The sequence below is a fragment of the Callithrix jacchus genome, chromosome 9 (assembly GCF_049354715.1).
Source record: "Callithrix jacchus isolate 240 chromosome 9, calJac240_pri, whole genome shotgun sequence".
Classification (NCBI taxonomy): Eukaryota; Metazoa; Chordata; class Mammalia; order Primates; family Cebidae; genus Callithrix; species Callithrix jacchus.
The window spans coordinates 108,957,743-108,971,481 of record NC_133510.1 but is presented as its reverse complement, the minus strand read 5'-3'; the positions used below and the strand labels follow the sequence as shown (position 1 = coordinate 108,971,481).

Here is a 13,739-nt window from a genome sequence, read left to right as displayed (position 1 = left end):
TGGAGAGCATTAGAGTTGGGGAGAGAGAAGCATTTACAAGCATTTGAGAAGACTGTTTCTTTGGTGATGTGGAGGTTGAGTGAGAAGATGTGGAGGTTGAGTGAGAAGGGGCTGGACCTGGTGGCAGGGAACCCGCTGGAGATGATAGCAGCAGTAGCAGCCCTGACAAACAGCAGGCTGTGGCATACAGTTCCCCATGCACGCTGGGAGCCAGAGCCCTGCGGATTCCAGCAGCTTTTTGGGAGGCCGTCTGGTCTAGTGGTTCCGCACTTGATCTTTGAAGCCAAACTGCCTAATTGCAGACTGCGCCAGTTTCTTAGCCTCCCTCAGCCTCAGTGTCTTCATGTTTCAAATGGTAAAATTACAGATATTTCCCTGATCATTTGTTGTTAAGGTTTAAATGAGTCCGTACATGTGAGGTACTTAAAACCTTACACACAAGCTTGGTGCATAGTAAGTGCTATATTAATATTTAGTATTGATGTTCAAAATTGCCTTTGTGTAGTTTGAGTTTACTCATTTAATAAATATTACCTGAGCTCCTGCTATGTTACTATGTGCCAAATACTGTCCTGGGTGTTGAGGATACACCATTGAGTGAAATAGGACAACCTCCTTCTACATTCAATCGGGGGAGGCAGAATAAATACATGGAATGGAGGTGCAGTAGGGCTGAGAAGGGCCCATGTAATCATGCATGACTCGGTGGACCACATTACCAGCTGTGGGTTTCGTTTGCCTGCAATGGGAAGATGTAAAGAGATGACAAGATTGAGCACCCATTTTGGGGTCAGAGTGGCTCTGTCAGGGCTGGGTACCTGGTCTGTATCCAATGGTTAATAAATTATTAGTCATGTTTGTTGTTGCCCATTATCCTGTCTACAGGAGAGCTGTTCTGGGAGAGGGTTGTGAGAGATGATCTTGACAAGGAAACTAGGGTTCTCAGAGAAGAGAACCATATCTCCCTTAGCATGACAAAGGCATGTCCAGGAACAATGGCGTGACACACACCATTGCCCACCTGGTGGGACAGCGTGCCCAGTGCCTTGTGATGCTGAATTGGCTCTTTTGTGTTCTGGCCGGTCAGTGGGTCCTCTGCTTGGCGACGTCTCCGTTGTCCTCTCTCTCATTCTCTGTAGCATAAGTGAGCTTGTTGGCTAAACAGGGTGTTTGTGTATTGCTGTTTTCCCTCTGCAGTGTTTGAGAACAAAGATAAGATTGTGATCATCATGGAATATGCAAGCAAAGGGGAGCTGTATGATTACATCAGCGAGCGGCGGCGCCTCAGTGAGAGGGAGACCCGGCACTTCTTCCGGCAGATCGTCTCCGCCGTGCACTATTGTCATAAGGTACGATTGTGCCTGGCCCACAGCTTTAGGCGTAGTTTTCATGGCACTGCATGATGTTTTTCCTATTATAAAAGTGGTATCTGTTCATGGTAGCATGTACAGAGAATTTATGAACTAGAGAAGAAAATCACCATCACCCACAATTCTGGAATCCAGGGCTAACCCATTTTTGACATTTTTGCTTGCTTGTTTCCTTTCAGTCTTCTTCCTCCCCCTTCTCACATTTATTTTTTGTGTCAACTTTTAATTTTGAATAATTTTAGATTTACAGGGAAGTTTGAAAGGTAGTACAGAGAGTGCCTATCTATGTCTCACTCAGTTTACCCTAATATTAACATCTTACATTTCTGTGGTACGTTTGTCAAAATGGAGACACCAATGAGCTTTTTCTGTTCCAGCATCCAATCTATGGTACCACACTGGATTCATTTTTACATCATTTGTGTCGTGCTTTTTTACTTAATATGTTAATCTAAATATTTTTCTGTATTATTAACAATTCTCTGTAATTCTTCATTGTTGGACATTGAGGCTGTTTCTAATTTCTGGTTATTACAAATAGTGATCAGTATCTTTATATATGAATATTTTCCTCTCCTGTGAATAATTTACTTAAGAGAGATTCCAGAAGTGGAATTACTGGGAGAAATGTTCTTGAAACCTCTCCACACCCTGGGTACCTTTTCTTGCATAGGTTACCTACATACACATATATCTGATTGCAGTGCACCTCAACAGGATGTGCTCTGAAGATAGCCACAGCCAGGCTCATGCCTATAATCCAAGCTAGTTGGGAGGCTGAGGTGGGAGGATTGCTTGAGCCCAGGAATTCAAGACCAGCCAGGGCAACACAGTAAGATCCATCTTTAAAAAAATTTTTAGGCTGGGCTCAGTGGCTCATGCCTGTAATCCCAGCACTTTGGGAGGCTGAGGTGGGCAGATCACCTGAGGTCAGGAGTTAGAAACCAGCCTGCCAACATGGCGAAACCCCATTTCTACTAAAAATATAAAAATTAGCTGGGTGCAGTGGTGGGCGCCTGTAATTCCAGCTACTCGGGAGGCTGAGGCAGGAGAATCGCTTGAACCCAGGAGGCAGAGACTGCAGTGAGCTGAGATCACGCCATTCCACTCCAGCCTGGGTGACAGAGCAAGACTCTGTCTCAAAAAAAAAAAAAAAAAAAAAATTAAAGTATCCAGGCATGAGGCTGCACACCTGTTGTCCCAGCTGTTTTGGAGGCTGAGGCAGGAGGTTTCCTTGAGCACAGCAGTTTAGGGCTGTAGTGAGCTATAGTGCTGCCACGGCTCTCCAGCCTGGGTGACAAAGTGAGACCCCCATCTCCAAAATAATAATAATCATAATAATAATAAAGCCACAGTAGAGCCACTCTTGGTTTCTGGAAAAGGAATGAAGTACGCAGATAATTATAAGCCATGTTTCAACCATTATTCTTATTAATCATTTTGGCCATGATTTTCATCTCATTCAGACTTTCTCCAGATCTGTCACACCCTGAACAGTCATTTACTTTGAGGATAATATGACTTGAGTCCAATAGGGTATCCGAAACAGAGTCAACTTCTTCATACAAGTGATCATAACATGGGGCCTCCTGGTTTGTTAAATATTGTGTTTCATTGACAGTGGCTCTGCAAGTAATTAGAAGACAGCTACTCAGATCTAGAGCCCTTAACCCATGTGAACATTATTTGACCTCTCTCTGTTGACTCAAAAGGTGCTCATGATTTGAATTGTATAATATTTTGTATTTCATCATCAGGTATCATTGTAAATCACCATAGAGATGGTGTTTTCATTATCTGAAGTGTGTGAATACTTGGATTCTGTATGAATGAGGCTTTATTAGACTTATTCCATCTTATTATGAAAACCAGGAATGCAGCAATGTAAACCAAACTGCTCCTGATACTTAAAACTAAACAGAATCAGGTACCTTGTAGTCCACATCTTTCTTCCAGGAGATTTGGTTTTGTTCATTTCTGCATTCAGAAGGTCTCCTTGCAGGCTTTAATTAGAAAAAGAGTAGTAGAAATACATGTTTTCATCTCTCTCTCTGGGCAGTGCTTTTGGAGATATTAAGAATGGTCAAATGAAAAGAAAAATAAGAAGGAGCCAGCTGTAAACATGCCTATTGGTTTGCTCAAAAGAGCAGCTTCGATTGTAGATGTCCTTTATGCTGAATGCTGTTCAGAATCATTCAAGGTCCCCGCTACTTGTGCACTCAGCCTGAAATAGCCAGTTCTTTCAGGCCCACTGCCCTTTCCATGCCCATCCATCCCCTAAAAAGATAATCAGGTCTTAAAAAAGAATTGAGAAGGTAGAGGTCACTGCTATGTAGACTGACAGCCTATTGGTTGATGACTACTTTTCGTATTTCAGCTGGCTGGCTGCTGGTCATTGAAGTTCAGCCTCCAGCCTTGCCATAGTTTGCCTGAATGGAAAGGTCAGGCAGGATGGCAGCCACCTGCTTTGGTCTCGGTCTCACTGGTCTGCTCTCACGCTCCATCTTTCACCCAGCACTGAATCCAGCTGAGCAGAAAGGGAGCAGAATCCACCTTTCACCCAGCACTAAATCCCGCTGAGTAGAAAGCAGAGTCTTCTCTCCAGGCTGCTTAGGAAGTGTTATCCTCAGGACAGATCAGGATGGGTTGAAATAGATTGGCCCATTTGTCTTTCCAGCATTGGGTAGGCAGGCAGGCATACAGACAGACAGGGAAGCCCCGTGAGCCCCACACTCTGAGTCCCCGTCAGAGAAATCTGCTTCTTCCCTGGGAATCCCATCCCAGACAGACATTGTTTGCCACTGCCTGGGATTATATTGCTTTCACACAGTGGAATTACATTCCGACAAAGAATCCCCCTGCTGTTTTACAGGCTCTGGGGGAGAACAGATTCCAGTCATTTTTCCCTTAACCACACAGCAAGTGACTAATGCTCTCCTGTCGCTGGTCGGTCGCTGATGGGGGAACCTCAAGACAGGGAGAGCAGCCTGAAGGATGGAGGCGAAGACCACCGGGCTGGCGCATTTCTTTAATCTGTCAGACATTTCCCTTTGCGCACCCTCCTCCTTTTTCTCTCTTGTTCTCATCCCAGCCGCTCCCATTCAATTCCCTCTTTGTCTTCTCGTTTCAGAACGGTGTGGTCCACCGGGACTTGAAGCTGGAAAATATACTGCTTGATGACAACTGCAATATTAAGGTAAAGCTCTTGCCTCGTTGATTGATATGCAGAACCTGGGCCTTGCAGCCTTGTGGAGGCTTAACCCGCTCCAAGCCTCAGCCTGGAAATAAGGCAGCCACTTCCTACCCTGGCAGGCTGTGGGGAAGAGTCTCTTTGCTTGAGCTCTAAGTCCAGTCCGAACAATTAAATTCAACAAGCAGTTATTGATCTCCTGCGATACACTGAACGTTGTTCTTCCTCCCTGGGTGAATTGAGATGACTAGGATACAGTGCCTATCCTCAGGAAGCTCATAGTCTAAAAATCATCACCATAGCAATTTCATATGTGTTTCATATTTTTGCCTGATATCACTTAAATTCAATCTTTACAAGAACGCTACAAGGGAGGCACTGTTATTTACATCATTTCACACATAGGGAAACTGAGGCACAGAAAAACTCAGTAATTTGCCTGAGGTAATCCAAGGGTAAGGAGTGGAGTTGGGATTTGAACCCATGTCTGTCTGATTCACAAGCCCAAATTCAAGTCACTTTGCTCGATTTGCTAACAGGACCCCGAATTATTTTAGAGTTGGAACACTTTTCCTGGCCACTTCTTTGTCACTGTCCACCCTGTCTCTTACTTCTCCCTCTCCACCTTCCCACCCCTGAAACCAGCCATGGCCCTGGGAAGCTGACCAAAATGGGGATGGCGCTTGCTGTTGGGAAATAGCAAGTGCTGGAGTTTACTCACACGGAGAGTATTATTGCTGGCTGCTGCTGGAGCTGGAGAAAGCTCTCCTGGCCTACAGGGTTTAAGTGCCTCCCAGGGAGCCCTATGAATGTCCTTTTGACTACGTCTACAAAATAAGCAAATACTGTTTCAAAATAAACAGAGCTCGCCGCATGGGTTTCATTATGAAATGGCCTTAGTACTCCCAGCACCAGCAGGAGCCCTCCAATTGGCCGCTGGTGACGTTAGTGGCTTATCCCTGGTCCCTGGACAAAGCATGGGAATGACTTTTTTTGTTGCTGCTATCAGTGGAGGAGCGTGTGATGAGACTTATTTCCTTGCTTGGAAGGATGGAGTTGCTCTGGTGTTGGGATTCTGGGTACAGATTATGGCGGGAACCATTAGTCACCATCATCCTTGGAAGCCATGACCCAGTGACCTCTTGCTCTGGTTGACTGTAGTTATATGTAGTTAATAGAATAAGGAGGAAATAGTTGGTCAAAGCAGTTCTGCATAGGAATAGGAAGTGGAATCTCAGGGTCTATTTCTGGCAAAGTGGTTGGATTATTCTAGGAGGAGCACTGGTCATAGAGTTAGGAAATTCTGGGTTGTGTGGCTTACTCGCTTCTTGACACTGGGAAAACCACTTAACCCTGTTTCCTCAACTGTAAAATGGGGTAGCAGCACTACCCACAGGCCTGCTTAGAGTACTGAATGAGACTTAGAGTACTCTGTGTTTAGTTTTGTAAACTGCTAAGGACTTGTGTGCAAATGAGTCAAAGTTAAAAGTGGTGGCTTTGGAGTTAGATATTGCAACACTGCCCCTTAGTAATGGGAGTATTTGGGTAAGTTTCTTGATGATTTAGGCTTTAGTTTCCTCATCTGTCAAGTAGGGATGCCAGTTCCTGTCTCTGGAGATTATTGTTTATTTGTTCACTGTTTTCAATGAGTATTTTCTGAACAGTTACTGTGTGCAATGCCCTGTGCCTAGTCCTGGGGAGTCAATAACAAACGTGAAGATTTTAGACAATGCTACAGTCAAACTAATTCATACTTAACTATTACTATACTGGGAGAGACTGCTTACATAGCTGGCCCCTGGAGAGGGCGTTGAACTGGAAGTCAACTGCTCTGAAGGTGCCTAGGTCCTGGGGAGTGGTGGTCAGGCCATAGCTGAAAAATTGGTCCTGGTTTGAGGGCCACAGTTTTCTAAGGGTTTGTATCAACCTTATTGACTTCCTCTCCAGATTCTTCCTGTCACCTGCCCCCAGAGCTCTCAAAATGAAATGTCGTTGTTACAAGGCCTGGAATGTGAGCCTCTTGCCTAGGGATTGGGTTCCATGGTGCAGTGATGACCTCTTGGTCTCATGATGTATTCCCAGAAGTGATAAGACACATAGCTTTCTATGAAATCATAGAATTCCCTAATGGAGGAGAAAAATGATTAGAATTTGAAAGCAGTTGTACAGGGAAGCAGTGAGTCAGGAGCCTAGAAGAATGGCTTCATTTGTGTAAGCAAAAGAGCAATCATATTGGGGCTGACAGTTCCCCTGCACCAAGTTCTTCAACCTAGGGTCCCTGTGCTTGATGGAGAGAAAGAGCACACACACCAAACAGTATTAGCAATTCAGGCTTACGTACATACTTTTCCTTAGGAATTTCTAATCCTGGCCTTTCCCAAGGTAAAGCAAGGGTGTGCATACACACACATATACCAAAGAGAAACCAGATAGTTCCATGATCAACACTTTTAAATTCCTTTCCTCCTTGTTCAAGGAGTCCTACTCAGATCTGAGAATCCTAGATCTTCAAAAAACGTTGGGGGTTATTTTCCAACCCCTTTGTTTTAGTGATTATGACTCAGAAAGTCTAGATGATAATGTCTACAATCACACAGTGGATCACTCTACACTAAATTATTGTCTTTGCTTCCTCAGAGTGTAGACTGGTGCTTGGCACACAGTAGGTACTTCAAAACGGTTTGACTTTGGAATAAAGGAATGACGAGCCAGGGTTAGAACTCATGTGTTTGACTTCCAGGCACATTATTTTTCATCATCTCCCACCCACTTCCAAGGCTTTAAAAAATGTGATTCAGCTGGTGTTGATTTGTCTTCTGGCTGTCTATTCGCAACCCTTCCTGACTCAGCATTTTGCGAAGACGTATTTAGAAAGGGCACTTGCTGACAAAGGCAGGCAGACATGGCCACAAGCTGGCCTCTGTGCTCAAGAGAGTCCCTGTCATCCGTGTCTGGACCTGGAAACAGATGAGCCCCCAACCAACGGGACATGAGCAGCAAGTTCCTCTCTTGGAGCCCCCTCTGGTGCCTCTCTAAATGTGGATCAGTTGTCCATGTTTCAAGGGTGGAGGACTTTGGCCTGGGAAGCCTGTATAAACGCTACTGGTTTAAACTTGTCACATGTCACTGCAATGGTGGGGAAGCCATGTAGCTCATTCCTCTCCCCTTCCCTGCCTGATGTTGATCTGCAAAGAGCACATCTGGCATTGGAAATTATTTATCTGGCCACTGCGAGAGGGTGTGACTTCTAAAAATATTCACACAGTCGGTCAGCAGAAAGAATGAGAGCAATGTGCTGCTTTGGATTGCATTCCATACTCTGGAAGCATGTCTACTAAAATAGACACCCAGCACAGCATTAATTTGCAATTAATAAAAAACGGGCCAGATTCACAGCCCACTCTCTGGGAGAATGGAATGCCGACAATTCCCATAGAAGGCTCCTGTAAAAATGTCTTACAATGAGAAGAGGACCAGGCACCAGGGTCAGCCGACCTCCTCTAAGAGTGCTGGGAATCTGGTGAGCTCCCAGGGCTCAGAGTACAGGGGCATAGGGGAAATGGCCTGCTGCCCCTTATGACAATGGAAAGGCGGCTGCTGAGGATAAGAAAAGAAGCTTTGAATGGCCAGGGCCAAAATGAGATAGAAACCTCTGAAGCTTAACAAGGCCAAGTAGGGCAGCTCAGAGTCGGCTTCTGGGCTTTGATAATATGAATGTGAGAGCTCTGGGTTCGTGCATGAATTAATCAGTTCATGTGTTGTGTGTATATATCCATGCATACCTGCATTCACTCATGCACTCCTGCATTGGAATTGAACATCTCTTCTGGGCAGTATTTATTTGATCAGAAATAAGTTCCTACTGTGTACTTGGCCCTGTGCGGAGGATTTAACAGTGAACTAGATGGCCAAATTTCTGTCTTGGAACTCAGGATCTAACAGTTGTTAAACTAGCAGTAATATTGAACTGTGAGGAGGATACAGCAGTCAGTGAAGAAGAGAAGGTACCTGCTCTAGTGGGCTTAAAATTCCAGTTGGGGACACAGCAATGAACAAGTAAACACATAATGTAATTGGCTGGTAGTGAAGAAAATCCATGAAGGGTGAGAATGAAGAATAGAGTTGCTCTTTTAGCTAGGGTGGTCAGGGAAGGCCCTTGGTATAGGACTTGAATTCCTCTGATCCACCAAGCTGTCTCAGGCTTCTTGACCTTGGCATACGTGTTCACACTGTCTGGAATGCTCTGCTCATTCCTTTTTGCCTGCTCCTTCTTTGGGGCTCTGCTTGAATGCCTCTTCTTTCATGAAGACTTCCCTGATCCTCCTCCCTTGGCAGGGCCAAATGGCCCTGTGTAATGTGTTGTGGAAGTGCTGAGTGGGAAGTAGTGGGTTTGTCCAGCTGGATGGACCAGAAAGTCTTCATAGAGGAAGAGGGATTGAATTGGGTTTTGAAGGATGGGTAGGAGTTTGATAGTAAGGAATATGATGATGGCTTTTCAAGAGGAAGGAACAGCAAGCACAGGAACACAGCATGGAGACTAGAAAAAGAAAGTAATGCTGACTGAGCCCCTGCTGGAAGCTAGAGCCCCATGCCAGACCTTCTGCACCTTATTACATTTGGTTCTCAGAATGCCTCCCCAGGGGTGGGTGTGATCGCATCTGTTTTACAGACAAGGAGGCTCTTGTGGATAATAAGTGATGGAACTGGCTATAAACCTATGGCTATTTGACTGCAAAGACCAAACGTGATTAATTCTACCCTCTACTCTTATCCAAATTTGCCCTCTATCTAAAAGTGTATCACACGAGGGCACCGTTTTGGTCCATGCTTTTGTCATCCTTACCTTGTCTGCAGGCAGGCTTGCAGACCGCTGTCCCTGCGAGAGACTCTCCAAGTGCTATTGGTGGCTGATGGCCAGGCTGAGTCGCGGTGGCTAGAGCAGCCATACGGGGATGCCAGGGCTGTGTGTTGTGAGCTGGCACTGGCTGCTTGTTAGCATCCATGCAAGCTGCTGCTTGGATGGGCCCTCTGTTAAGAGCCTTCTCACATTGTTTTTGGGTGGGAATTTCTTTTGAGAGAGGCAGTGTGAGCTTAGATACTCTGAAGATGAAAGCCAACCCCACTCACTTCTGCTTCTTGTTCCACTCCCTGCCTTCACTTCCTGGCAACTCAGGAGTGAGGCTGCTGTGGGTGCAGCCACAGCAATCAACTCCAAGGCCGGAAAGGAGCCATAGAGTGTGTCTTCCTGGATGGAATTGCTGTCTTCCCGAAGAGTTACGCAGAAAGTGCATTTCCTCGTCAGCCACCTGAGAGCAATAACTCCCCCTTATATAGCACTTTACAGCCAAGGCAACTCTTCACCAATGTCTCAGGCAAGCCACTTTACTGCCCTGTACCTCAGTTTTCTTATCTGCAAAATAAGGATAATTTTGGAATTTGCTATCTGGAATCCTCCAGATAAGGTCCTTGTGATAATTTACTACATTAATAAATGTAGCACTTACAGAACCGTGCCTGGCACATAGCAATGCTGCTACTGTTATTTTTATTTTTAGAGACAGGGTCTTGCTCTGTCACATAGACAGGGGTGCAGTAGCACCATCATAGTTTAATGCAGCTTAGAACTCCTGGCCTCCAGCAGTCCTCCTGCATTAACCTCGAAAAATGCTGGGATTGCAGGCGTGAGCCACCACACGTGGCCTACTTTAATTCTTACCTCGTTTAATCTGACTCTGATTTTCACAGCAGCATGTGATTGGTGGTATTGCAATTCCATTTCCCACAAAGGAATCTGAGACTTAAGAGATGTTAAATAAAGTAGTCATAGCTAACATTTATTGAAGGCCTATTGTGTGCTAGGTAGGCATGGTGTAAGCATTTCCGTGGGTCAGTTTATTTGGTTTGATACCAGCGCTTCCAGGTAGGTGACATTATTATCATCAACCCCATTTTATAGATGAAGAAATGCAGACTCAGAATGGCTGATGTGCACGTGTGTATTATACACTGGGGCTCTTGTTAAAATGCAGTTTTAGTGGATCTGGGGTGAGCCCTGAGTGCCTCAGTTTCTGAAATGTTTCCTGGTGATGCTGATGCTGCTGGTCTGTGGGCCAGATTGGAGTGGGTTGGGATTAACTATAGTGCCTTGGGTTGGATGTGGCTAAGAGGTGAGGCTGAGATTTGAACTCAAGTATTCAAACCCTGAATCCTTTACTTTTCCCATCCTACGATGCAGCGTCTCACTCTGGACATGCCTGTTATATGTTATAAATGACTGATCAGATCTCCTGGCCCTTTAGTGGGCAGTGGCTTTAGTACTTTCAGCTCTCTGTTTGCCTTGTCTAGCAAACAGTTGTTAAGTCAACCAAACCATCAGTCTTACCGTAATGGCTATAATTTATAGTCAGCTGGTTTTAGGACTGGCTTTCCAGCAGCTTTACATATATATCCTCTACTCTTCTTACCTATGTGAGGTGGGTTCCAGTCTGAGTCCCATTTTGCAGATGAGGAACTCCAGTGACTTGGCAGGTCCTACCCATCACCTAGTAACAACACAGCCAAAGTTAGCCCCAGGTTCTCGGGGCCCCAAAATGTCTGATCTGTGGCATGCCCCACACTTCCTGTTAAACACTGCAGATGACTGCCAGACCATCACTAATTATTAACATTGCCGTCAGCATCCTTTCCTATCAGTTAATGTCAGCAAGGTAACACTTCATTTTTCACCAGATGAGCTCATTATTAACAGTGTTCTGGGGTTAATCCTTTTATGGTGGTAAAATACATATAACATAAAACTTGCCAGTTTTAGGTATACATTTCAGTGGCATTAAGTATACTCATCTTGTTGTGTAAGCATTACCATCATCCATCTAAATGTTTTCACCTTTCCCAGCTGAAACTCTGTCCCCACTAAACAGAAACTCTCCTTACCCCCTCCTCTCAGCCCCTGGAGACCTCCATTCAATTTTCCATCTTTATGAATTCGACTACTCCAGGGACCTCATATACATGGAATCATATAATATGTGTCCTTCTGTGTCTGGCTGATTTCACTTAGCATAATATCTTCAGGGCTCCTCGGTATTGTAGTGAGGGTAATCCTTTTGAAATGTGAATGAATAATCACTTCCTCATGTATCTTTCCAACCCCAATTTTCATGTAGCGGGGAATACCCCTAGAATGGATTGATAACAATCAAAACTCCAAATATAAGGACCTGAGAATCAAGGCTGAACTGAATAGCGGAGGGCAGGGGCAGAAGACGGTTCTGAATCAGTATGGGGCAGGGGAGCAGTCAAAACAACAAGCCAAAATGCCAGCTAGGGACCTTTCTCCAAAGCTTGCTTGCTGGTGTGTCGGCAAAATACTACAGCCCAGTGGCCTCCTTGCTAGAGAGTCATCCTCTTCATTTACAGCTGATGTCCTTTTGGAGAAACTGTACGGCTTGGGAAGACCTGCCTGCTCCTTCCTGTACTTGCTGCTGTTCTTTACAACCTTCAGCAAAACCTCTTATGCTCTGGAACCTTCAGCTGCTTCACTTTTAGAGCTAGGGGCAGGATTAACATCTTTTAGGGCTCTTTCAGGTCAAAGTAGTTATGACACGTGATTATTTTTGTTTTATGATGTTTAAAATCCGTATTTCTCAATTTCAGTTTTTCATCCTCTTCAAGGATTTTGCCTTTCCGCAGTATCCTCACTGCTATTTTACTTAATATTTTTCTTGAGTTCAGTTCACTTTTTAAAGTTCTGTTTGAAAAAGAAGCCCTAAATAATTACCTTAAATGGAAAACCAGTATCACTTACGATGAATAGAAGATAAGCTCAAAACTAAGCATAATGGAAACCAAATAACATGAAATTCCAGCTTGATGTTGGTTGCTGCTGCAGGCTGGCCCTGAAGTCTGTTCTCTTTGATAAATACTAAAGAGATACTGAAGACACTCTAGTGCCCCACCGAGACCTTCTCCTTGACTTAATCCAGAGAACGGAAGGAGAATCCAGACAGGAATACATTTTTAATTTTATGATTCAAAGTTATTTGATTATTATTTGGCATCTAAAATATCTCTATTTCTTTGCTGTCAAGAGTCCCTGGCATTGGAATAAACTCTGCTTCTAGTATAATGAAGGTAATCAACTCTCTGGATTTCAAGTTGGGAAGCAAATATTTATTGAGTTCCAACTCTGGGCCAATTACTGTTGTAAGCACTTTACATACTTTATGTTATTTAATCTTCACCATGACACAGTAGGGATAGATACTCTTCCTAACGCTATTTTACAGATGAGAAAACTGAAGCTTCAGAGAGGTGTCATAGCCAGTGGCCATTTCCCCTCTTATCAATAGTCGATATAAGTTCCATATGGCATTAAATCTTAGAGCTGAAGCCCAAGTTTGAATGGCTCAAGGTTTGAGAACTCTCTCTCTGTCTCTCTCTGTGTGTGTGTGTTGATTAATATTGCTTTTCCATCGAAGTGCCAAGAACACAGGCTAATCTAGATTTCTATTAATCTTGTGTCAGCAGCAATGACAGTTTTACTGGGAGAGGCTGATAAACATCAGTCTGTGAGGATGGGAGTGGGCCGTAACATAAACACACTTCTCCAGAGCGGCTGCAAAGCAAACGAGGCTGTCCAAGCTCGGAGTGAAAACTCCCCTCGTGAGTGTGTGCATGTGCAGCGGGTACTTCTCACACGCACGTGTATTTGGAAGCTCATATGGGGCCTCAGGCACTGCCAGGCAGGAAGGGAATGCATTTTCCCATGTGTAGCTGTTCCGTACCTCTTCTGATTGACAGGGCACACTTCATAAAGCTTCCAGCCAACTTCCTGCAAGCAAGTCAGGGGCCTTGATAAGAAAGTGGAATTCAGAGCAATTAAGTGCAATCTGAGCCCGGAGAATGCGTTTTCTGAGGATGGTTGTACACCAGTTGCTTTCAATGACATTCCATTCATTCAGGGATGACTTTTATAAAATAGGCTTCTTTGAGGGGCTGTGACCACAACAGAACCTTGGTGGTATTCAGGCTGGGCTCAATCTGGGCATGCGAATCACACAGCCCATTTCCAAGCCTCACATGGGAATCAGCTTGGAGAATGATGGCAACCTACAGGGGCTCAGCTTGCAAGGCCGGTTCAGACTGGAGTGAAATATCCAGGTGACCCAGGGGCAGGG

The 13,739-nt window shown here is 44.7% G+C and overlaps 1 protein-coding gene across 1 annotated transcript in view; it reads left to right on the top strand.

The window, feature by feature from the left end:
- NUAK1 (NUAK family kinase 1) overlaps positions 1-13,739 on the top strand; it is a 75,260-nt gene that overhangs the window by 50,703 nt on the left and 10,818 nt on the right. Inside the window, exons 3-4 of the mRNA XM_002752969.7 lie at positions 1,198-1,349; positions 4,501-4,566. Coding sequence (XP_002753015.3) covers positions 1,198-1,349; positions 4,501-4,566 — 218 coding nt within the window. The remainder of the gene's footprint in view (positions 1-1,197; positions 1,350-4,500; positions 4,567-13,739) is intronic.